Below are 24,548 nucleotides of genomic sequence, written 5' to 3'. Positions count from 1 at the left end.
CCAGGTATCACCTGTGCCACCTTTTGTGTTTAAGATGTGATTTAGGTTAGCATAGTGTGCTAGGACCTGGATGAGGAGATGAGAAGCCTGTAATGAGTGTCCTCTCCCCTCCTTTCCCTTGGGCAGCTTGGGAATGAACCACGATGACGACCATTCCACCTGCGCTGGCAGGTCCCACATCATGTCGGGAGAGTGGGTGAAAGGCCGGAACCCCAGCGACCTCTCCTGGTCCTCCTGCAGTCGAGATGACCTTGAAAACTTCCTCAAGTAAGTCCTTGAATTTTTCTGTACAATCAACGCAATAGAAAGTACTACAATGCTTCCTAAATACACGATAGTTGGAGTCTCAGCCAGTGTGAGCAGAAGTGAATCTCTTAGAATTCCCAGCTGGTCAAGCTTCCTCCCAAGTGTGCATCTGGTATGACACTGGGCACCCAGCTGGTGATCATAAATCTTATCGATGGAAATGTCAATGCAGTGACTGTATCTTGACAAGATTTGGGCACCACCCTAGTGACACACTTTGGCTACTGTAGAACAGGGCATTTCCACAACACTCAGGCTGCTTCCCTGGACAGGAGTCCATCTGCTGGGAGGAGGGCTTGCTCACCGTCCTCACGTGTGGGACTGGGATGAGTTTATCTCATAGCCACTTTCTTTCCAGAACGTGTCTGCATGACTCCATTCTCAGACTTCCGTGGGAGAATTGGCCATCTGTGTCAGAACTTTGTCAGAGTCTGTGCTCATGTATACTGTGGATCCCTTAGTGTTCAGGACCTCAGGGCTGAACTTACAGCCTTGACGGGCAGACCCTGATGGTCTCACCACTTAATTGCATCATCTCTACACCCCATGGTGACTGAAGGGGTCAGTGAGTCTCTCCTACACACAGAGCTTTATAGTCCAATAACACAGTGGAGTGCCCAGTGAACTCAGGGAGGAGGACCAAAGGCATCACTCTGGCTTCATCCTGGGTATTCTTTCATGAGATTTCCTGTGGTTGGGAAACTAAGTGGTACACAGGGCTTAAAACTGGGCTCATTAGGGACTTCCCGGGTGGTCCAGTGGGCAAGACTGCACGTTCCCAAAGCAGGGGGCCCAGGTTCAATCCAGGGTTGGGGAATTAGATCCCACATGCATGCCGCAACTAAAGATCCCACATGCATGCCGCAACTAAAGATCCTGCATGCTGCAACTAAACGTGCCACAGGGAAGATCCACGTGCTGCAACTAAGACCTGGTGTGCCAACAAATAAATAAATAAATAAATAAATAAATAAATAAAAATAATTTTTTTAAATGGCCTCATTAGTTTTAATGTAATCTATTTCCTACTTAGTACTTGTATCACCAAATCATAATGCAATGTTGGAAGCCACTTGACATTATTTCGTTTTACCCAGAAGGGGCAGTGAAACAAAGGTATTTTCATCTGCTCACATATGCAGTACTGGTCCCACTGACTTTGCTGAAGTGTCCCATGAGTTTGAGCCCAGGAGAGGTGAACCAGTATCAGCCTGTGTGTATTGCGTGCGTGCAACTCTTTTCTTCAAGAATCTTGGCAAGAGGCTGGGTTTTCTTTTTACTACCATCTGCCTTGTTTTAGGAATTAAAAAATAAAAGCATTCAAGTATTTAACTCCTAAAGGAGCCACAGCCACACAACCCCCAGTTTAATTTTTCAGAGCTGTTCTCAACATCTCTGAACATTTCTGTCCTGGTTGAAATCCCCAAGTCCTTTGCACAGTGTGCCACCAGCCAACTTTCATGGCCAGGTGGGGCACCTGGACCAGCCAGCAGCCATGGCCTGACAGGCCCCCCAAGAAAATCTACAGAATTGGAAATAAGCTTGCCTATTTATTTATTTATTTATTTAAAAGAAAACAATCCTACTCCAATTGTTTCTTTATTCATAGTGACTTTTGCTAAAGCCACATTCTAAGAAAATATCATAGGACTCCATTTCAAAAGCATTTTCATCCAAGAAAGCACTCAGACTCCCTGGCAAAAATACATTAGCCATGTGGGTGATACGCCCAGGCCCTTTCCTAGTTGCCCAGTTCTCATGGCCTCCGGAGTAAAGATCTGCATTCAGCTATGTGGAAAAAGAGCAAAAAGTGCAGCCCATGTGTCTGGTGCCTGGTCATCTCCCCATAAATAATTTGGAGGTTCCTACTTCTCAGTGACTGAAAAAGGAGAGTAAAAACCTGGGTGGTACATTTGCAAACCATCTTGCCTCTCGGCTGTTTCAGGTCAAAAGTTAGCACTTGTTTGCTGGTCACAGACCCCAGGAGCCAGCACGCGGTGCGCCTGCCCCACAAGCTGCCAGGCATGCACTACAGTGCCAACGAGCAGTGCCAGATCCTATTCGGCACCAACGCCACCTTCTGCAGAAACATGGAGGTAAGCAGCCTCGGGAGGGGAAGGCTGGCTCAGGAAGGAGCACCTGGCTTCTGTGGGAGGATACAGGCATTTACACTCCACACACACATAAATGTATGTGCATACATGCATGCACATACATGCACACGCATATACCTCATGAGCAACTTCACGGATCACCCAGAGTGAGCCACACACACACACATGTGCATGAACATGTATACACAAATGCACACATAGGCAGGGGGATGGTTCAGAGTTACTGCTGACACAAATAGCCTAATGTTTTATTTTGTTTTGTTTTTTAATCCAAAGGTGTTTCTTTCTTAGTAGCCTGATGTCTTAACATGAAAACATTAAGACACTAGGCAAAAATATATTAGCCTATTCTTGGAGGTGTTATCAAACCCGGCACAGATACAGAAGAGAGCTAAAAACTACTGGACGTTGGAGAGTGTCATATTGAGAACATTTAACAAATAATAAATTGATTATATGATAATAGTATTAATAACCCCATTAAAATGTTACCATTTACTGAACAATGCCCACATGCTTTGCCTGAAAGCTTCCAATGTGCCTGATACCAATTAACCCTTACCACAGACTCCGGAGGTTACTCTCCCCCAGGGTACAGATGATAACATCAAGCCTCAGGGGTGAACTGATCATTCAGAATGGCTTGGCCAGTAAGTAAGTAGAGGATTTGACTCAAGTCTGTTCACCCCCAGAGCGTGTACTTTGTCACCGTACTGCAGACAGCTGGGCCACTTCTGTGTGCGGAGGGGATGTGCCCAGGCCCTGGGGCAGGCTATCTCCATGCTGGGGCCCCAGGGGAGGGCCAGAGCAGCCTGTGGTTCAGCCAGCAGTTGGCAGCTGGCTCAGGGATGGATGCGGAGCCGGCACCATCATGGGACAGGAGGACAGGAGCAGGCGAACCAGCCGGGGATGTGTGGGACTCAGGAGCCACCCAGTGGCAGTCGGCCTGGAGCTCAGGGCAGCATCTAGTCCCAGGGAGGCAGCCTGCAGGGCTGGGTGGGTGCCCAGAGCAAGAACTCAGGATGGGAGCAACTCCAAGACAGATGGATAGACCGGGACTGTGCCTTCAAAATGAGACCCCGGGATCCTGGCCAGCACAGCAGGTCAGCCTGGACTCCAGGAGGCGGGATACTGCCTCTTGAGCATTTCCTGGCTATGCGTGAATTGGTTCAGGAAATCTGGGTGGAATCTGCAGGTGGGGCACTGCCTGCCATTGTTTGGGGTATGGAAAAAGGCTGTGCCTCACAAACAAGCTAGCACCTCCTGCTAGCTGTTTCCTCAAAGGGCATTTATTCACAAGGTTGTCCTGAGTCTTCCTCTTCCATTCCCCTGTGGAGATGCCAGCAAGGGTCTCTTCCAGGCCCTGGTAACAGGAAGCTGTCTCCCACTTCACACCCAGCCACGGCTGGGTTGAAGGACACCTCCCTGGGGAGATGGGACCAGCCCCCAGATCCGATCATCCCCAGTGGTCAGCTGCGATGTCTGGTGCTCACCACCAGCCTTGACCGTTAAGGCTTGACCATTGAGGCACTCATTCATGTACCATAGGCTGGCCAAGAGGCATCCTGTTTGTCTGTCCCAGCCTTCAGTCACTTAAAGTGCAGGATGGCACAGAACTATCAGAGAGGGCAGCTTTCAGAGGGTCTTTTGATGGTGTGGTGACACCAGGAGGTCCATGTGCATGGTACCCCAGTGGAGGATGCCGAGCATTCGAGAAGGGTAGAAGTGCCCTGGGCACCCAGAATGGAAAAGAGGGAAGCGCCCAGCTGAGTCAGTCAGTGGACACACAATGGCCACTCTGCCCACTGTGGAGTCTTCCCTGGCCAACAGGATTAACTGGTGTGGGAGCTGGACAGAGGCTGCCTCCTCCCAAAGAGCCGCAGCCATTGCCTTCTAGGGGCCAGGCTGTTGCACATCAGTTGGGTGAGGAGAGATAGGAGGAGGGAGGTACAAGTACTGGTGGCTCATGATCTTCTAGGCTGGACTCTTTCCATGCACTGTCACATGAAACCCTGACCGAAACCCTTGAGGGCAGAGGCTTTGAACTCCACTTAGCAGATGAGAAAACAGAGGCTGAGAGAGGCTAGGTAATGGACTAAGGTCACTCAGCCAGAAAGGGATGGGCTGGAGACCAAGCCCAGGTGTGACTATTCCTGCAGGAGAAAAGGCAGGCTCCATTCATTCAAAGACAGATTCCAAAGGAGAGAAAGGTAACCTCGTATTTTATTTTCCTTCATTAGCAGCTTTTTGTTTGAGGAGGACAGTGAGAGGTCAGCAAGGCATGTTTAGCTCAGCTGTGTTGCTCCTTTCTCCCTAGAAGCTCAAAATACAACTATATAAAGTGAGATCTTTTGTTTTGTAAGTTAAAATGCAGCTGAACATTTATTCCTACAGCTCACCAAGGACCACAAAATATGCTTTCCTGATTGCCTTTTCCTTGAGAATTCCACCAGTACCAAAACAAAGTTGACATTTTCCTCTCCAAATCCTAGCAGTGTTACCGACCAGGGTTCTTGGCCTCCTTAATAGAAACTGATCAGAGACCAGACAAGAAATTCAGGCGAGGCTTTACTGGGGCCCCTGCTACAGCATGGGGGTAGTGAGAACAAGTAACAGGTTCCTTTGCTTGCTCGCTCCCTGAGGGTTCCTTATTTGGGGTGAGGGTAGGGACGGATCCAGGGGTCGGGCTGTAGGGGTGGCCTAGTTGATTTGACCACCCCTTTGGTGGTATTGTGTGCAGTATCCTGCTTCTGCTCCCGACACCCTGTTTTTGCTCCTGGCTGTTCAGAAGTGGCAGTTGATTTGCTTTTGTCTTTTTGTATCTTGCTGTCCAGAATTCGCCCCAACTGCGCATGCACACGGTTTGTTTGTTTGTTTGTTTTTAACTAATTAATTAATTAATTTGGCTGCGCCGGGTCTTAGTTGCTGCATGCGAGATCTTTTAGTTGCGGCATGCGAACTCTTAGTTGCGGCGTACGGGATCTAGTTCCCTGACCAGGGATTGAACCTGGGCCCCCTGCATTGGGAGCGTGGAGTCTTAGCCACCAGACCACCCAGGAAGTCCACATGCAGTTATGTGTAGTCCCTTATAGTTTCTTTGTATTTTGTTGCTTGAGGAGACATTTGTCCAGGTGCAAGCACTGCAACAGAGGGTCCCAGGTCCCAGGTCCCAGGCTGTCTCAGCAGGAGTGACTCCTTAGAGGTGTGGAGGTGCTCAGCTGACTCAGCAGCAGCCTTAGCTGGTGGTGATCATCCTGCTTGCAAGGCTGGTGGTGCTTCCTTCAGCACAAATCTACCAGTTAGAAAGCAGTAACTTCTCACGCTGGAGAAAATGTCATACTAATACCAAAGAGGCACTGGTGGATAGAGAGGCGGTTGCCTGCTGGGACCCAGGACTTGGGGATGCTGCCCTAGGCCTGGGACACATCGTTGGAATCTCACCCAGGCACCACCCTGTGGGATTCTAAAGCTCGCTTGATTGGTGTTTTGCTCATTTGTGCGCTTATAGGTCTGTGTTTCAGTTGATGTGCAGCATAACAGGAGGCACACATATCCTGTAAAACGGACTCTGGTGCCGGGATGAGCCTCATTCTCTTCCTCCTGGTCCTCTTTCCTCTACTCGGGCGGTCCTCTCTCAGTTGTCCACGTGACTGAGCCCCTCATCTTTTTTGAGTTTTTTGTTTGTCTGTTTGTTTGTTCAAATGTAACCTCCTCAAGGAAGCCTACCACCCTATTTAAAATTGCCATCAGATAACTCTCCCCTGCCACCTTTGTGGCACCGAGATCTCCTGATCCCCTAAGGGAAAACCCTGCTTTCATAAACTTATCATCTTTTAACATGCTATATAATTTGCTTGTTTATATGACTATTGTTTTGATAATCTCCCTCTTCTAGATTTTAAATCCTTCAAGGGCAATAATCTTACTTTTCCTCAACAATATTTTCCAACTACCTCAGACAGTGCCTGCCACATAGTAGATGTTCAAGTATGTGTTGCTCTGAAATCCATTCATGACCCTAACAGTAAATTTAAGTTCTTATGTGACTTCACCCAACCACTGATGAGACTGGACAAGTTCACAGGTGAGGGAGAAACCCTTACAGGCCTCCCTGTAAAATGAATTGGCTCTCTAAGCCTGAGTCCACATTTCTCCATCTGGTTCATCAACATACATGTAAGACTCTGTCAAATATCTTGCAAGGGTTCATACAGACTTTTCCTGTGGCTTCCTCCCAGGACAGTATGAGTCTGGTAGTGAGAGACTGCAGCCTGCTTCCTAGTGGCCGTGTCTCTCTCTGTGCATTAATTAATACCCTCATTGTTAAAATCTGAGACTCCTGGTGAATTAATACACGTAAGGTGCTGAGAACTGGGTCTATCACAAAGTAAGCACCCAATCATTTGAGCTCATGAATATGTTACTGTTCCCTTTCTGGATAACACTGGCTCCCCACTGTGGGGGCACAGAACTAATCTATCTTCGTACATCTCCAGGATCAGCATTTTTCTATACTGAACTCCTCAGGGCCATGAAAAATTAAGCATTATACAAAACTCCAGAGACCTTCAGCGCCAACCGAAATGTCGTGTAATCCAATGCCCAATTGACCTCTATTACCATCATTACTCTTTAATGCCCTTGAGGATTGAAATGGATATCATGTAATGAAATGATCATGGTCCCAATATTGCCTTTAAATTTCTTATCCTGACATCTGCCTTCAGCCAAGATGGAGTATCAGGGACCAGATTTATCTTCCCACCTGAAGCAACTAAGAAATCAGATGAAATATATGAAACAGTGATTTTCAAGACAGTGGCCATCAAGCAAGGAAGGACTGTGGTCCTTGGGAGATGTGAAACAAATGAGGTGAACACTCTCTGATTGTCCTGGCTTACTGCCTGGGCCATCTCCAGGCTGTGGCATAGAGAGGGAGGGCTGTGAAGAAGCAGCAGACTTCTTGAGTTGAAGAAACAGAGCCAGGAGTACTGGGAGGCTGAGGCAGCTAGTGTTCACAGAGTAGAGTACCACAGGCAAAAGAGCTTTACAAAGAGAGAACCTCAGAAATCTGCACAGGATCTGCACAGATCTTCAGTTCAGTACTGAGAAACACATGTGTGTGAGAAAACTACCCAAGGCCAGGAAAAGAACCATCTGAAAATCTTAGCGGGAACAATCTCTGAGGCTCACATGGGCATCAGGTAGTGTACACAGAAGGGTGTTGTATCAGTAGAGTGGCAAAACTAGCCCCACACTAAATGCTAATCTGGTCCCACCCAATAAAGCTTAAAAGCAAAATCTGAAAGGATCAAACTGTTTCCAAGTAATTTAGCCAAGTCCTAGAACAAAGCTCAAAAACATTTATAAAAATGCAAAAACAGCACTCAGTAAAATAAAATTCACAATGTCTAGCATCAAATAAAAAATTACCAGGCCTTCAAAGGAGCAGGAAAATACATCCATAATGAGGAGAAAAATCAATCAAAACTGACCTAGATATGACACAGGTGATAGAATTAGTAGACAAAGGCATTAAAACAATAATTATAACCATATTCCAGGTTCAGGAAGGTAGCAAAAAGAAAGATTGAACATGTTAAGTAGAGATATGGAAGATATGGAAAAGATCCTACTGGTATTTCTAGAAATGAAAACTACAGTATTTAAGATGAAAGATACCCTGCTTGAGATTTCTGGCAAATGAGAGATTGCAGAAGACGTGACTGCTGAAGATAAAGCAGTTGAAGCTATCCAAAGTGAAACACAACGAGAAAAAAGACTGAAAACAAAGAGAACTGTGGGACTTGAGGTGGCCTGAGACATATGTGATTGATGCCCTGAAGGAGGTGGCAGAGAGAGGACTAAAATAATATTTAAAGAAGTAATGGCTGACAGTTTTTTCAAATTTGTTGAAAATTACAAGCCCACAGATCCAAGATGCTCAATGAACCCAAAGAAACATGAAGAAATCCAGACCAAAGCTCATCATAATCAAATTGCTTAAAAGTGGTGATGAAGAGAAACTCTTAAAAGAGCCAGAGGAAAAAAGACAAGTTATGTAGAGATAAACCAAGGTAGGAACGACAGCATATTTCTCGTTAGAAACAATGCAAGTGAAGAAAGACCGTGGAGCAACATCTTTAAAGCACTGAAAGAAAAAAAAACCTGCCACCTTAGAATTCTACACCTTTTTAATAGGAAAAAAAAAATACTACCAACTAGATGCCATGAAAAAGAAGGACAACACTCATAGCCAGGAGTTTTAGGGGAATGAATATCGTGAAGACATTACAACTCCAAAAATCTGGAGGAATTTCTTAAAAACCACACACATGCATGCCAGTTGGGAACGCTGCTGTCTGTGTTCCCAAGTCCTGGCTCCCCCAAGGCTGTGTCCATGAGGAGGACTTCCCTGGCAACCCCCTCAGCTTGCATTCCTACACCGGGCCTTCGGGGGTAGCTTGGAAAAGCACAGAAACATTAATGAGGCAAGTGGGTTGTGTGTGCGTGCATGTGTGTGAATCTTCTGTCTTAAAACATTTCTAGAACTATAAACCTATTACAGAAAAGAAAATAATAATGGGGTGTAACACAGTGTGGACACTGCCAAGGGAATAAAACCGCAAAACACATTGGTGCTTCAGGAGTTGAACATTTTTCTTTTTCTGGAATACAGACCATAAAAGTAAGAAGAAAAGAAACTGGATAGATTATATTTTGAGAAAAATACTAACCACCGTGACTCCTGGTGGGCAGCCTTCATTTTGCTGCTGCTTCTTACGAGGAACAAAATCTTATCCTTGGCGGAAGGTAGAGGATACGGTCTCGGGATCACGTTTCTCATGGACGCATCTTTGTTATTGTGTAAAAAGCAGGGGTTCTGAGCTAGGGTCTGCAGATAGATTTCAGAGGATTTGTGAACAGGGATAGGGAAACGATCACATCCTTATTTTTCTCCAACCTGTAACCAAAATGAGTATTTCCTTCCATTATGAGTGTGGGCAACAAGCCACAGCAGTCTCAGCAGTACCTGTGACTGTCACGTGATTAGGAATCACAGATCCTTTTCCTACTGCATGAAAGTTGTAGCAGCTATTTGGAATTATCATTTACACTCATGACTAGTTCAAAATTACAGTCGTTATTAGACCTAGGGCCAGATCTTATATAATGTGTTGACAAGGAAACACGTGTTACTATATTACAAATTTGTATTTTGCATTATATTTGAACTTAATTGTTTTTTTGCTAAACTTATGTATTTTATAATTATGCACTGACCAATATTATTCTGAGAAGGGTTCACAGGCTCCACCATATACTTCAGAGTACAAGGCCAGGTGCTGGGTGCTCGGCAGTGGCCAGTCAGCATTTGCTCCCCAAGGGAAGGGCTGCCTTTCTGTGACTATTCCTCTTCTTTAGGTGGAATTTCCAATACTGAACTTCCTTCTTATTGGACTTCTGTGTGTGTTCTTCTTTTGGCATTCACAATTTGTAACCATTTTAAGACCAAGCAAGAACCACTTCCTTATCCAAGGGTATAGGGTAAATAACTTTGGAAAAACATTACAGTTGCTTTGGGAGCAGCCTAGCTTCAAATATTTCTGCTCTCTTAAACATTTGCATACCAGAGAATGAAGAAAAATTAAAATACAGTCCATTTTCATTTCTAGGGCTCTGGAGATCCCCACACCATCATCATTGCATTTTTCATGTCTGTCTGCAGAATGCGGGTATTGTAAGGCACAAAGCTGTGTGTGGAAATATGAACTACCAAAGGAAAAAAATTGGCATCAATAGCTGGCATTTGTTGCAGAAGTTATTGGCAAATATAGCTGTCTCCTCTTTTAGCCAATGGTAATGTGATGGTTTTAATTGAATAAAGCATTTCAAGAAAGTCCAAACATTAAAAGTTATAAACATTGGATGGTAAATATTTATTAGAAAGGGGAAATGAACTTTATGCAATTAGCCCAATCCATCTTTTTTTATGATTACAAGTTCCTCCTGTCTACGTCAGCAAAGTCACTTGCAAAGCAAAGTCATTATTTAACAAGACTTAAAGCTATTTAAGCTCAGATATTCTGCCAGGTGAAAGAGAGGGTGAGAAGGCCGGAAGTAGTTATTATCAGCTGAGAGGAAGAGTGTGCCATTGCTACTGGAGACAAGCAAGAAGTGGGGAGTTAGGGCAACGTTCTGCCAAGGATCATGGCATCACAAAGCGCTCAACCCTTTTCAATATGGAAGAGAAATTTATCTGTCCCCCCTCCTCACCTGGTTCCTGGAGATTCTTAGTTGAAAGGTGCTATGTAATGACCACTCGTCCCTCCATCCTTCCTGCATCTCAGCAAAACATGCCACCATCACTGCTCCAAAGCCCACGCCTGACTGCCCCATGGGGAAAGGAAGGTGCTGGGAAGTGATGCATAACGGCCTCATAGGTTGACTTGAGCAGGGGTGTGCCAATGTGTCATGGCGTGCACAGTGGACTGAGATGTGCATATTATGCTGTTTTTTTTAAAAAAATGTTGAGCACAGAAGCTATAAGCCAGTTGTTGCAGGAAGGCAACAGTGTCTAGAATGGTAATCAGCATTAGAGGGTCTTATGCATCCTTTTCTACCTAACGTTCGCTCCTTTGCTCTTTTCCATTTAATTCTCCTGGCCTTCAGCACACCATGGAGGTGCTGTCCATATCACACAGTGGTTAAAAAGATGGGTTCTCCAGTCATGCTGCCCAGGGTCATGTCCTGCCTCCATCTCTTGAGCATGTTACATAGTCTCTCTATGCCTCCGTTTTCTAATCTGCAAAATGGGAAAAATAATTCTACTTACAGAGCATAGAGTTGTTATGAGGGTTAAGTAACAAATGAACTAGAGCACTTAGCACACAGTAGGTGCTCAGTAAACGTTAGCTATATCATTTTTTCCATCAACTCATTTCCTGGAGTCAGTGGTAGAGGAGATGCTGTTTAGCTGACAGTCTCGTTGCCTGGTCCTTTTCTGCATCTGTCCCTATCTGTCCTCACCACTCCTCCTGCTACTCTGGGAGCCTGTAACCTCCAGGAATTGCTCTCCAGGGTCCAGTATCTCTCTTTTGGTGTGCTTCCAATCCCGAGGCTGGGAAGCTTCTTTCTGTCCTTTCCCAAGTCCCAGGGAGACTCTCATGGTCATCTTGATGGATGGAGATCCCTGTGGTGTCCAGGAAGCTCAGGGTGTTGGAATTCCATCTTGGAACCAACAGTATTCTTTTCTCTAATGTTGGTCGTTTCTAAACCTGATGGGTCATTAGAATCTCCTCCAGAGAATGGCAGCATTGTGTGTGCCTCACTCCGGACCTTCTGTGTTAGAATCTCTGGGGGATGGGCTTCAGCTATTTCTTTTTATTCAGCTTCCCCGGAGACTCTCAGGCTCAGCCTGGTTTGGGAACTTCTGATCTAAATGAAACCTGCCCCTTTAATGCCAGTGTACCTGGCCGGGGGCGGTGGGGTGGGGTGGGGGTGGGGGTGGCTGGTGGAACAGGAGCCTTGCCCTGCTCCTCTCAGAGAGACAGGGCCTGGCTGGACGCCAGGTCAAAAGCCGCCTTGCCTGCCTCAGTCTCGGCTTCCTGCCCAGCATCTGCCACCTCTCTCAGAACTGTTGAACTTCGGCAGTAGATGGCCCCAATTTTCCGGAAGTGTTTGAACCTTTGCAGTGGACTGCCTCCTCACAGAGCTCTCCAGACTTTGCAAGTTGTGTGTTATCCTTCACTTCTTGCCCACCCTCCTTGCCAGCTGAGTGCCAAGTGCCCCAGCCCTACCCTCACCCAGCAGCCCCCACCCCCAGGTGTCCCCAGCCAGGTGACAGTCTCTGCAACCTTCAGGAACATGGAAGGAGTGACCAGCCTTCCAGAAGTGGGGCTGGCACGCTGGCCTGGGGGAAGGCTTCAAACCACAGTAGTTATGTGTGGAAATTTTGGATGAATAATTTTTCATCCAGCTCTTAGCATTTTATCTCCCTTTTGGCTTATGTTATCACCAACAGATTTCTGAGGGCTTTTACATAACCATTCCCTTCAGTATTGTCTTGAGTCAGAGCTGCTCTTCAAACAGTGCATGAAGAGTGTCAAAATAACCTTGAGAATACTTAGGAGGGAGACCACCAGGTGAAGAAAACGACAAAGCCTTGAAGGCATGAGCAGCCGTGTCTTTGTCCTGGGAAATTCAGACCTTCCCCGCATTTCCATGGTACTCCAAGGAAGGAAGCTCAGCTCAGGCTTATTTGTCATGCAGCGCCTTGAGGACTTCTGCAGCAAAATGTTCTCGGCCCGACTTTCAGCAAACCCTAAATGTGGCTAGTGAGGTAACAGATGCTAGAACCAGGGAGCCATTTTCTTTTCCTTGCTCTTTGGACTGGACCCATGGCTTTCCATTTCATTTAAGCCAAAGATTAAGCTTCCCAACAATGCTTGCTGATAAAACACCTTAGGCAGAGGGCACAGAGCAGTCCATTCCACCGCAAATAAGAGACAGGGAGGAGCTCTGAGGGCCGGCTGACAGAGAGGATGCAAGACTGGAGGTGTGGGGAGCGGGGAGAGGAAATTGGGGACCATAGGCAGTATAACCAATGGGTAAGAGTGTGTTCTGGGGTCAGGACAGGTTCCAGCCCTGCGTCTTGGGCAGGTCACTTAATTCTATTTCCTCGTCTGCAAAATGTGAGTAGTGATAGTTTCTGTCTCATGAAGTTGTGTGAGTAGTAATAAGGAATTCTGGTAAAGCTTTTAGCGTGATGCCTGGGTTGGGTAAATGCTTAGAATGTGTCAGCTTTTCTCTGTCTCTGCTGAAGCCTTGCACTGCTTGACATATGAATTTATATGTTCATTCATTCATTCGTTGATTCACTCAGCATGTCTTCTTTGGGTCTGTACCATGTGCTGCCAGATGTGTGCTAATGAGAGGAGGAGGCAATAAGACACAGCTGCTGCCCCCTGGGAGTTCAGGATCGAGGGGCGAGGAGGTGGGAGGTGAGACACATGGGACTGTCAGCCACAGGACCAGTTAGGTTGGAGCACTCTTAGAACCCATCAGGGTTCTTCCTGGTGGGAATGGAGAAAAGGAGGAAAGACTTCACAAGGGTGGGGAAGAATATGGCAGGTGATTTCCTGGCTCTCTGTTAAGATAATTTAGCCCTGGTCTCTTCCCTGGCCTGAGTTCTCTTGAGGGCAGGCAGCAGGTCATGCTCGCTGTCCATGCTGTCTCCAGTAGGGGTGAACAGCCTGCAGGGAGGTGGGCCTGGAGCAGGGCCAGCGAGGTCACCGAGTGTCTGTGGACTATGGGTAGTCAGGTGCAGACAGGGAAAAGTGCAGGGTAGGAGCTAAATAAATGTGGAGCTGTGTCATAGGGGTTTTAGTCCTGAAGGGAGTGATGTATGGTTTAAGTCAAGATCTGTGTTTTCAGAAGATTTTGCAGGTGTGTTGAGCATGAAAAAGATTATAGTCAAGAAGACCTCTGAGGAACTATTGCAGCTGTCCAGCTGAGAGAGGAAGAGGATAAAACAAGGCAGTGGCATTGAGGGTGAAAAGAAAGAATTCACTCTGGAAAAGCCACATTTGCCATTTTTAATTTGTCTAATCAATTCTTTGTAAATATGCACTGTGAGCACTAAATAATTACAACAAAGACCATCTCCACCACAGATGGTTGGTTGGTTATCTGTGTGACTTTTCAGAATTATTTTCTGAATAATCAATATATGCCTAAGGTATAAAATCCAAAATTAACCATTTATATGTTTCCTTTTTCATGCTAATATTAGCATGCTACCATACTGATGTGCATCTGGCTTTTTTTTCTTAACAGTACATTTTAGAGTTGTTTAATACCAATGAAAATTGAGTTGCCCCATGTTTGTTTTTTTATTTTTTTACCACAGATTGTGTTATTTTTAAAACTTTTTATTTTGAGGTAATTTTAGACTTAAAGAAGAGTTACAAAAATAGTACAGAAAGTATACACTTTTTACCCAGCTTCCTTCTCTGTTCACATCTTACATTATCAAAGTCAGGAAATTACTGTGGTATGATATTAACTAACATACATTTCAGATTTCACCAGTTTCCTCACTATTCTTCTTTTTCTGTACCAGGGTCCCATTTTGCATTTAGTTGTCAGGTTTCCTTTGTCTCCTCCAATCTGTGGCAGTTCCTCAGTCTTTCTGGGTCTTTCATGACCTTGACACTTGAAGAGTACCAGTTTGAGTTTGTCTGATGTTTTCTCGGTGCTTGGATTGGGGTTATGCATTATCGAGGAGACCACAGAGATGCTGTGGTCTTATTACTGGTGCTGTTACTCTCAGTCACTTGGTTAAGGGGTGTCTTGCAGTCTTCTCCACTGTAACTTACTGGTTTTCCTTTTGTTATTACTTTTGAGTTCATCTGCATCCGAGTATCCTGATCCCAGTGCTATTGACATCTGGGGCTGGATCATTCTTTGTTGTGGGGTTGTTTTGTGCCCAGTAGGATGTTTAGTCTCTACTGGCTATAAGTCAGGAGCATCCCCCTATTTGGGACAACCGAAAAAAGTCTTCAGATGTTGCCAAATTCCTCTGGGGCGGGGCGGAGGGTGTGTGTGCAAAATTGCCCCCAATTGAAAGCCATTAATGTATAAGGTAAATACCTAGAAGTGGGTTAAAGGTCATTTTTGCACATATATTTTTTTTGTAGTTTTATTCACCTGTAACACAATGTGAAATACACAGAAAAGTGCTCAAATCATAAATGTACAGTCACATTCATTTTTCACAAACTGAACACACCAGCATAACCAGCATGAAGAAGTACAGCGTTTCAACAATTCCAGCAGCCCCCCAAAGCCCCCTTCTGTTCACTAACCCCCAGCGATAATTGCTATCTTACTTTCTGATCCCACAGATTAGTCTGCCTGTCTTTGAACTTTATGTGAAATCAGGTTCATGCCTCCATTGTTGATAGATGTTGCCAGATTGACCTCCCACAAAAGCTTATCTGTTTACCATCCCACAAACCCCACTTGGAAGTGCCCGATTCCCACACCTTCTCCCAGTCTGTCTGAGCTATGCCAATCTGAACAGTCAAGAAATGAGCCTGTTGCAAGTTGAATGGCATTTCTCTTGTAATAAGTTTGAGTATTTCTTCATATATTAAAAATATATAAAAAATTAAAGTTATGTTCTCTTTTCTGTAAACTGTCTTCTTAAATCTTTTTTATATTGTATTATTGATTTTTTTAGTAATTTGTTAGAAGTTTTAATTACTAAGGAAATTGGCTCTTTAGCTGAAATATGGGTTGCAAATGTTCTTTTTTTCCAGTTTATTTGTTTTTTATTTTGTTTATCATATTTTATGTCAGGCAGAAGTGTCCGTGTGTGTGTGTGCGTGTAAAGTGAAATATATCAATCTCTTCTTAAGGCTTCTGGTTTTGTGCCATGTTTAGAAAGGTCTTTCCCGCTCCTAAACTGTAAGTAAATTTAATTCTCATGGCTTCTTCTAGTACTTTTATGGTTTAATTTTTATGTTTAAATCCTTAATCCAGCAGTCATTTATTTTAGGGTAAGGTGTGAGGTAGGGGTCCAACCTCACTTTCCTTCCAGATGGCTACTCAGATGGCTCCATACCATTTATTGAATAATTCATTTCTCCCCATAAATTTGAAATGCCATCTTTATAATATAAATTTCTGTATGTCTTATTTTTTTAATTTTTTTAATATTTTTTAATATTTCTGGATTTTCCAGTCTGTTCCATGAGTGTAATCATGTACCTCTTAATATTTACATACTGTGGCTTTATAAAATATTTTAATACACTAAACATATGCTTTTTCACAATTGTACTGGCTATTATTTCTTGTTTATTTTTCCATATGGTCTTTAGAATCTGATTGTTTAATTCTAAATTACATTGGTATTTAAAATTCCGTTACATTAGTTTATAGATTAACTTAGGGAAAAATATATAGTTTTATACTTTAAGTCTTTCTACATAGTGTTCCTTTACATCCATTCAAGATGACTTCCCTCCCTGACTCAGGAGAATTTTAAAGTTTTTTTTTTTTAATGTAGATCTTACAAGTTTCTTAATATATTTATTCCTATGGAATTATTTTTCCTATTTAATGGGTCTTTTATTCCATTATACCTTTGCAATTGGTTGTATTTTGTATTCATAAAGAGCTTTGATTACAGTATCTTAGTTTTATACTTAGCCATCTTACTGAATTCTTTTAGAGATTATAACAGTTGAGTCATTTGGGTTTTCTAGTTATATAACTCCATATTAGCCCCTAATGCTTTCTCTCACCTAAAATAACACTAACAGTTGTGATAATGGACACCCTTTTCTTCTTCCTGACTTTAATAAGAATGCTTCTGATGTTTCCCCATGAGATAGATATTTTATCAAGTTAAGGAAATATCCATTTATTTATATTTTATTTTGTTAAGAGTTTTAATAAGAGATTGTGATTGAATTTTATTAAATGTCTTTTTAACATCCATGGAGAGATCTAGATGATTATTATGGTTTATCCAGTCATTTTTTCCCCCAAAAGAGCCAACCCATATTTTTCTATGGTTTTTCTGTTTCCTAAATAATAAAATTCTCCTTTTATCTTTATTAATTTATTCTGTTTCCTTATAGATTTATATTGTCCCCTTTCAAACTTCTTGAAATGGACACTTAATTTATTTTCTTCTTGTTTATTAATATGAGTATTTGAGACTCTGAATATTCCTTAAAGCACTCCATTTGTCACAATATCTATGTTTTCACCTTTATTATTTTCTTCTTTATCTGCAACTGTGGTTACGACTTTCCCTTTGACCCAGGAGTTGCTTAAACTGAGATTCTATTGCTTTTACTGCATTCTATGGATTAAAAGCAAGCCAGTTGTTTCATGCCAAGGGGAAAGTGATACACAAGGGCATGAATATCAGGAGACAGGGTTATTGAGGCCATATTAGAAGACTGTCTCATACCACTAAGTCGGGGAACTCTTTATTCTACATGGTATATCTTCTACATCAGCTATTTTCTTCTCAAATGTTGCCTCTGTCCCATTCTTTCTATTCTCTTTTTCCAGGACTATGATTAGACACATCCATCAGTATTTCTCACTCTGTCTATCATATCTCTTAACGCACATTTTTTTATTTCCCTCCTCCTTTTCTCTCCATGCTGCATTCTATATAATTTCTTCATATCTATTTCCTAGTCACTAAATCTCTCTTTCAGTGGTGCCAAAAACCATTGATTTTCTTCAACAATTATATATTTGATTTTTTTAAAGTTCTTTCTAGTTTTTTTCCAAATTTGCCTGATCATATTCAATAGTATCTTGCTGCTAGCTTGTTTATGTGATCTCATCTTCTATTTTTTAAGACATTTTATAGAGTTATTGTATATTCAGTATCTGATAACTCTGTTATCAAAACACTTTGAGAATTTAAATCTTTTGCTTGTTGTTTCTGCCATCTGTCACTCATGTTTCCATGCTTGATTGTGAGTTTACATTTTATTGATGATAACCATGAAATTCTGAGAGCCTGAGTGGTAGTTGCTTTTCTTCAGGGAGAATTTGTATTTATCTCAATGAAAGCCAGGAGATGCCACCAATCCTTCTAGGACTGGTAAACAGTCTTCCAGATTCCCTGGTCTAATCTGGGTGTCTCAGGTAGAGCTTGTGACCTTGCCACCAGCCCAAAACTTATTCTCCCAACTCTAGTTTCAAGATCAGTGCTGGCCCTCAGGGAAATGCATCCCTTGTATGTGCTTACCACAGATTGGAATATGTTTGTAAGTAGGTATAAGTATAGCCATGTGTGTATTTTGTATTTGCTTCCTTGAATAGTTCTTTTTACTTCTGATGAGCTCAGCAATAAGAATTGTGTTTTATTACAACACCTCGCTATTTGTATAGTGGAGGAGCAGCCCAGCCTCCCTCAGGGTATCTATTCTGACATTTGCCGGAAGCAAAAGTGCCTCAGGCACACTTCTCTTTAGATTTTCTACTGTTTCCTAACTCCGTGAACATGATGAAATGAATGCATTTCCACCTCCAAACCCTTCCTTTCCATTCCCTCCACCACTCAATTTTATTCTTTTTCTTAGTGGTTAACATTTTACCTTTAAAAATTCTTATATCTCAGTTATGTTTATCTGTTATGTTTTCTCCTCCCCCAGCTAGAAAAGATGACAAAATGGGATATATGGACAATCTCCTATTGCCCCCACCCCACTGCACCTTCTTTTCCAACCTGTTCTTATCAATATTATTTCTGCCTCACCTGGGATGTATCATCTGTTCTGTTCTCCAACTTCAATCCTCCATTGTTTTTGTTCGATTCTTTGATCAGTGCTCACTTCCAATCCTTTTATCATGAGTTTTTCATCCATTTCTTTGTTGACAGAAGTTCATCCTTTAGTATTTTCTCCAAAAGAGGATTTAACTCTTTATATGTTCAAAAATGTTTTTCTGTTACCTAAATACTTGAGCAACAGTTCAGTTGCAGGTAACTTATTGGGTCACATTTTGTTTCCTTGTGTCTTCCTAAACATTACTCTACTGCCTTCTGGCAGTGAATGCTGCTGTAGAGAAATGTGCTTGTAGCCTAATATCTTTTCCCATAATCTGTGACCTGGTCTCTTTTTTGGGGGGGAGGGGGGCAGTGGGCTGGCTGCCTAAAATATCTTTTTGCTTTATCTCTGAGATCCAGTAACTTTATTGGGACATGCCTCTGTGTTCATCATTCTTTGCCTTTTTTCCTGGAACAGGGCTTTGCTTTTCAATCTGAGTCTGAGATCTTCTTTCATTTCAGGATAGATCTTGAATTTATATTCAAATACCTCTCCTGTTACATTACTTTAGTTCTCTTCCTTAGGAGTCCCATGCTTCTGACCCGGCTTGGGGTCCTTGACCTCCACAATCATCTGCCTCCTCACTGAAAAAGTGGAAAAATAGAGAAAGTCCATCCTGCCTGCTTCCTACTTATGCTTATGTCAGCTCTCCTTTATGTGTCTTCCATATCTGTCATTTCCTCTTAATTGTTTTGAATTATTTGTTCATTTCTATTTTTATTGTATTCACTTTTTCTCAGTCATCAACTCCATGTACCTCCCTGTGTGTTCAGTAGTGTGTCTTTTCTTTATGCTGCTTTCACTTTAGTTATCATTGGTCATCTGATTTTATTTTCTGTTACATTTCTTGATCAAGTTCTAATAGCTCATATTTTATCTCCTTTGATATGACTGTCTTTTCCCTTAGTTTTGTGTATTTGCTTTTTGCAAATGCAAAGAAAAAGACACAATTATTGTGTTTTTAAAACATTAATAGTACTATGCTTGCACATTATTTTTAGCCATTCCATGATCATATTGTCTGATGAGTATTCTTCATCTGCTTTCTCCCTCCTGTTTCTTCTCCCTTTTTTATTTACAGTATCTTAGTATAGATCCTGTACTGCTTCTTTTCTACTATTGTTCACCTCTGAGTTATTCCTGGACCAGCTATTTATAGGATGTTCACGTCAGGGAGAAGGAGGGCTGCTTCCAGGCTATCAGAAACTCTCCTTATGAGAGGATTGTGTGTGTGTGTGTGTGTGTGTGTGTGTGTGTGTGTGTGTGTCCCAACTTACAAGGACTGCTCACCATGCAGAGTCTCTCTCCTGCTTTGAGGTATGACTTCCTGCACTTATGGTTTATCCTTATTTTTCCTTGTGAAGCTCTGATTTCCCTGCTTTTACCTTGTGATAAGTTGAGTCCAGGTAACCCTACATCACCGTCTAAGCATTTATTTACTTATTTAATAGTTTTATTGAATTATAATATGCATACAGAAAAGTATATAAATCCCAAAGTTTAGAGCTTGATCAGTTTTTATAAAGTGAATGTACCTGTGTAGGCACCACATGGGTCAAGAACCAGAATATGAACCTTGATAAGTAAACTCCCAGTCCTGTGTTTCTGACCCAGCTCAGGGCCCTTGGTGTCCACAAACATCTGCCTCCTCATTGGAAAAGTGGGAAATATACAAACAGCTCATGCAGCTCAATATCAAAAAAAACAAACAACCCAATCAAAAGGGCAGAAGATCTAAACAGACATTTCTCCAAAGAAGATACACAGATAGCCAAAAAGCACATGAAAAGATGCTCAACATCACTATTATTATTAGAGAAATGCAAATCAAAACTACAATGAGTTATCACCTCACGCCGGTCAGAATGGCCATCATTAAAAAATCTACAAGCAATAAATGCTGAAGAGGGTGTGGAGAAAAGGGAACCCTCCTACACTGTTGGTGGGAATGTAAATTAGTATAACCATTATGGAGAACAGTCTGGAGGTTCCTTAAACAACTAAATATAGAACTACCATATGATCCAGCGATCCCACTCCTGGACATATATCTGGAGAAAACCATAATTCGAAAAAATACATGCACCCCAATGTTCACTGCAGCACTGTTTACAATAGCCAAGGCATGGAAGCAACCTAAATGTCCATTGACGGAGGAATGGATAAAGAAGATATATATATACACACACAGTGGAATATTACTCAGCCATAAAAAGAACAAAATAGGGACTTCCCTGGTGGCACAGTGGTTAAGAATCTGCCTGTCAAGGCAGGGGACACGGGTTTGATCCATGGTCCGGGAAGATCCCACATGCCGTGGAGCAAGTAAGCCTGTGTGCCACAACTACTGAAACCCATGCACCTAGAGCCCATGTTCCACAACAAAGAGAAGCCACCACAATGAGAAGCCCACGCACTGCAACAAAGAGTAGCCCCCACTTGACGCAACTAGAGAAAGCCCGCATGCAGTAACAAAGACCCAACACAACCAGAAAAAAAAAAAATGAACAAAATAATGCCATTTGCAGCAACATGGATGGACCTAGAGATTGTCATACTGAATGAAGTCAGACAGAGAAAGACAAATATCATATGATATGGCTTATGTGTAGAATCTAAAAAAAAGAATGGTACAAGTGAACTTATTTACAAAACAGAAATACAGTCACAGGTGTAGAAAATAAACTTATGGTTACTGGGGGGGAAAGGGGAGGTGGATAAATTGGGAGATTGAGATTGACATATACACACTACTATATATAAAATATGTAACTAATAAGGACCTACTGTATAGTACAGGGAACTCTACTCAGTACTCTGTAATGACCTATATGGGAAAAGAATCTAAAAAAGAGTAGCTATATGTATATGTATAACTGATTCACTTTACTGTACACCTGACACTAACACAACATTGTAAATCAACTATACTCGAGTAAAAATTTTTTAAAAAAGAAAGAAAATACTGCACATTTTGGTTCTAATTTAACAGTACACACTCAACTGGGGAAGCCCAAAGAATTTCACCTATGGTCGCTAATAAAGGCATGAGTCCAAGCATTGCCACTTTCTCTGCCTGCATCTTGCCTTGGCCTCCCTGAGTGAGCCCTTAAGACTCGCTACTAATTATTGCAGGACCTATGAGTAATAAACTCATCTCCTTCAAAAAAAGAAAAAGAGAAAAAAAAGTGGGAAAAAATAGAGAAAGCCCTGCCTCCCAGGGCTGTCGTTAGCCTCAGGATGACAGACGTCAGAGCACTTTGTCATTTGTAAAGCGTGACGTGAATGCCAGCTATCCATCTAGAAGTCATCACAGTGACAAGCATTGGTGTGGTCCACCCCATTTGTTCAGCTGTGAAAATGAATCACAGAAAGGCAGTTGCTTGGCTTGGGCGCACAGAGCAATGCTGGTGGCCAAGCTGAGGTCAGAGGCTACAGCTTTACGGTTACCTTCTGCTCATCCTCGTTGTCTGTTTTTAAACTGACTCCCAACACTGTAGTTTTCTTTTACTCATTTTTGAACTTCATATAAATGGAGTCATATAGTATCCCATTGTTCTAATAGACCATAATTTACCTGTTCTGCTGTTGATAGGTGCTTGGGTTGTTTCCATCTTGGGAACTAATACAAATACTGTGGCTGTGAACATTCTTGACAATGTTTTTGGTGAATGTACACACACATTTCTGTTTGATACAAACCTAGGAGTGGAATTGCTGGTATTGCATGTCTTCAGCTTTAGTAAGTACTGTCAAAGAGTTTTCCAAAGTTGTGGAACTAAGAATCTCATCATCAGTTTATGAGACACTTGATATTCTTACATCCTTGCTGACACTTGGTATTCTCCATCTCTTTCGTTCTAGCCATTTTGGTCGGTGTGAAGAGGTAGCTGGTTGGTTTTGTTTGTTTGTTTTTGTTTTTTAGCTGGTTGGTTTTAATTTGCTTTTCTCTGATGACTAATGAAACTGAGCATCTTTTCATGTTTTCTGGCCATCCTATATGTTTATATATCCTTTTATGTGAAATGTTTGTTCAAATCTTTTGCCCATTCTTCTATTGGGTCTTTTTCTTGATTGATCAGTAAGACTTTTAGGGGTTTGTTTTATATATATTCTGGATACAAATATTTATTGGTTCTGTGCCTTACAAATCTCTCTCCCATTGCAAACATCTCTCACTTTCTTACAGTTGTCTTTGATAAACAGAAGTCCTTCATTTTGGGACTTCCTGGTGGCCCAGTGGTTATGAATCCACCTGCCAATGCAGGGGACACAGGTTAAATCCCTGGTCTGGGAAGATCCCACATACTGCGGGGCAACTAAGCCCGTGCATCACAACCACTGAGCCAGTGCTCTAGAGCCCACAAGCTGCAACTGCTGAGCCCGTGCACCACAACTACTGAAGCCCGTGCACTCTAGGGCCTGCATGCTGAAACTACAGAGCCCACATGCTGCAACTACTGAAGCCTGCGCACCTAGAGCCTGTGCTCTGCTACAAGAGAAGCCACCGTGATGAGAAGCCTGCACACTGCAACAAAGAGTAGCCCCTGCTCACCGCAACCAGAGAAAAGCCTGCACACAGCAATGAAGACCCAGCGCAGCCAAAAAAAAAAAAAAAGTTCTTCATTTTAACATTTCCCTACTCCAGCTCATTTTAATATTTAATATTAAATAGTATAATTAGTATAATAGTATTATAAATAGTATAATTCATCAATTTTTTTCCTTTATGGCTAGTACTTTTTTTGTTCTGTTTAAGAAATCTTTGCCTGACCTCATTCTCCTTTTCTTTGATGATTAGAAAAGTTACGAGAAAACACTGTCTATAAAGCTCACACACCACTGTCTTCATCTCTCTCCTAAGGGGCAATTAGGTCTCCTAATCCTAAACACTCCTACCCCATAAATTCACCTCCTGGGCACGCCTTGTCTCATGAATACATGTCCACACACTGACACCATGCTCTGGAAGAGCTCTTAGGTCAAAGTGCATGAAATCACACACTTAACAAGGTGTTGTTGGTCTTTATGGGGACCAGCTGGTGCTGTGCTCCAGCCACTCATCCTGTTACCACTCCATTGAGAGGCGGGCAATAATGGGAATGTGGAGGCTTTTCTGAACCCAAATGTGCAAAATTCCACTCGACTCATCAACTTCTTTAGGGGCACAGAGCAGTTCTGACATACTTGAAAAATGAAAAAGGGCTGTGGGCTGTTCTGAGCTCATTGTCAAGCCTGCGGTTCTGCTTTCCCTCCCGTTGCGCCTTTGTTTCTGTCCCTTCAACATCTAAACATTTTCCAACTTTGGACAGCACAGTTGTGCGTCTCCTCTGCACAGATGTTCGCGATTACTTGGAAGAGCCGGCCTCTGTACTGAGTCCTCACACCCTCACGAGCCCCGCAGGGACTGCCCTGAGCTGTACGTGGGGACCCTGCCTGAGGTGTACCCTCCGGTCCATGGCTGCGCCCTGGAGGATGGAGCCCTCAGGCACTGTCGCCATGATTGGGTCTGGCATCCCGGAAGCACTGCATCTTTCAAAGAGCCTTAAGTACATCTGTTCTCAATTTTCAGACCACAAGGCGAGGATTTGGGTGCAAGGAGTTTATCTGGGAAGTGATCCCAGGAAGCACTGTGAGGGGGCAGGGAAATGAGGGGCGATCAAGCAAGGTGCACTGATGGGCAGACAACAGACCACCCCTGGGACCTTGCCAGATGTGTGGACCTTGCCTCAGAGCCATTCCACCGAGGGACCGGTGT

General features: G+C 42.9%; 1 protein-coding gene across 4 annotated transcripts in view; it reads left to right on the top strand.

Moving 5' to 3' along the window:
- ADAMTS17 (ADAM metallopeptidase with thrombospondin type 1 motif 17) overlaps positions 1-24,548 on the top strand; it is a 354,869-nt gene that overhangs the window by 195,753 nt on the left and 134,568 nt on the right. For all 4 annotated transcript variants that reach the window (XM_060096914.1, XM_060096913.1, XM_060096915.1 and 1 more), the window contains 2 exons: positions 127-267; positions 2,252-2,402. In XM_060096914.1, coding sequence (XP_059952897.1) covers positions 127-267; positions 2,252-2,402 — 292 coding nt within the window. The remainder of the gene's footprint in view (positions 1-126; positions 268-2,251; positions 2,403-24,548) is intronic.

Source organism: Mesoplodon densirostris, chromosome 4 (genome assembly GCF_025265405.1).
Source record: "Mesoplodon densirostris isolate mMesDen1 chromosome 4, mMesDen1 primary haplotype, whole genome shotgun sequence".
Classification (NCBI taxonomy): domain Eukaryota; kingdom Metazoa; phylum Chordata; class Mammalia; order Artiodactyla; family Ziphiidae; genus Mesoplodon; species Mesoplodon densirostris.
This window is presented reverse-complemented; position numbering and strand designations above follow the sequence as displayed.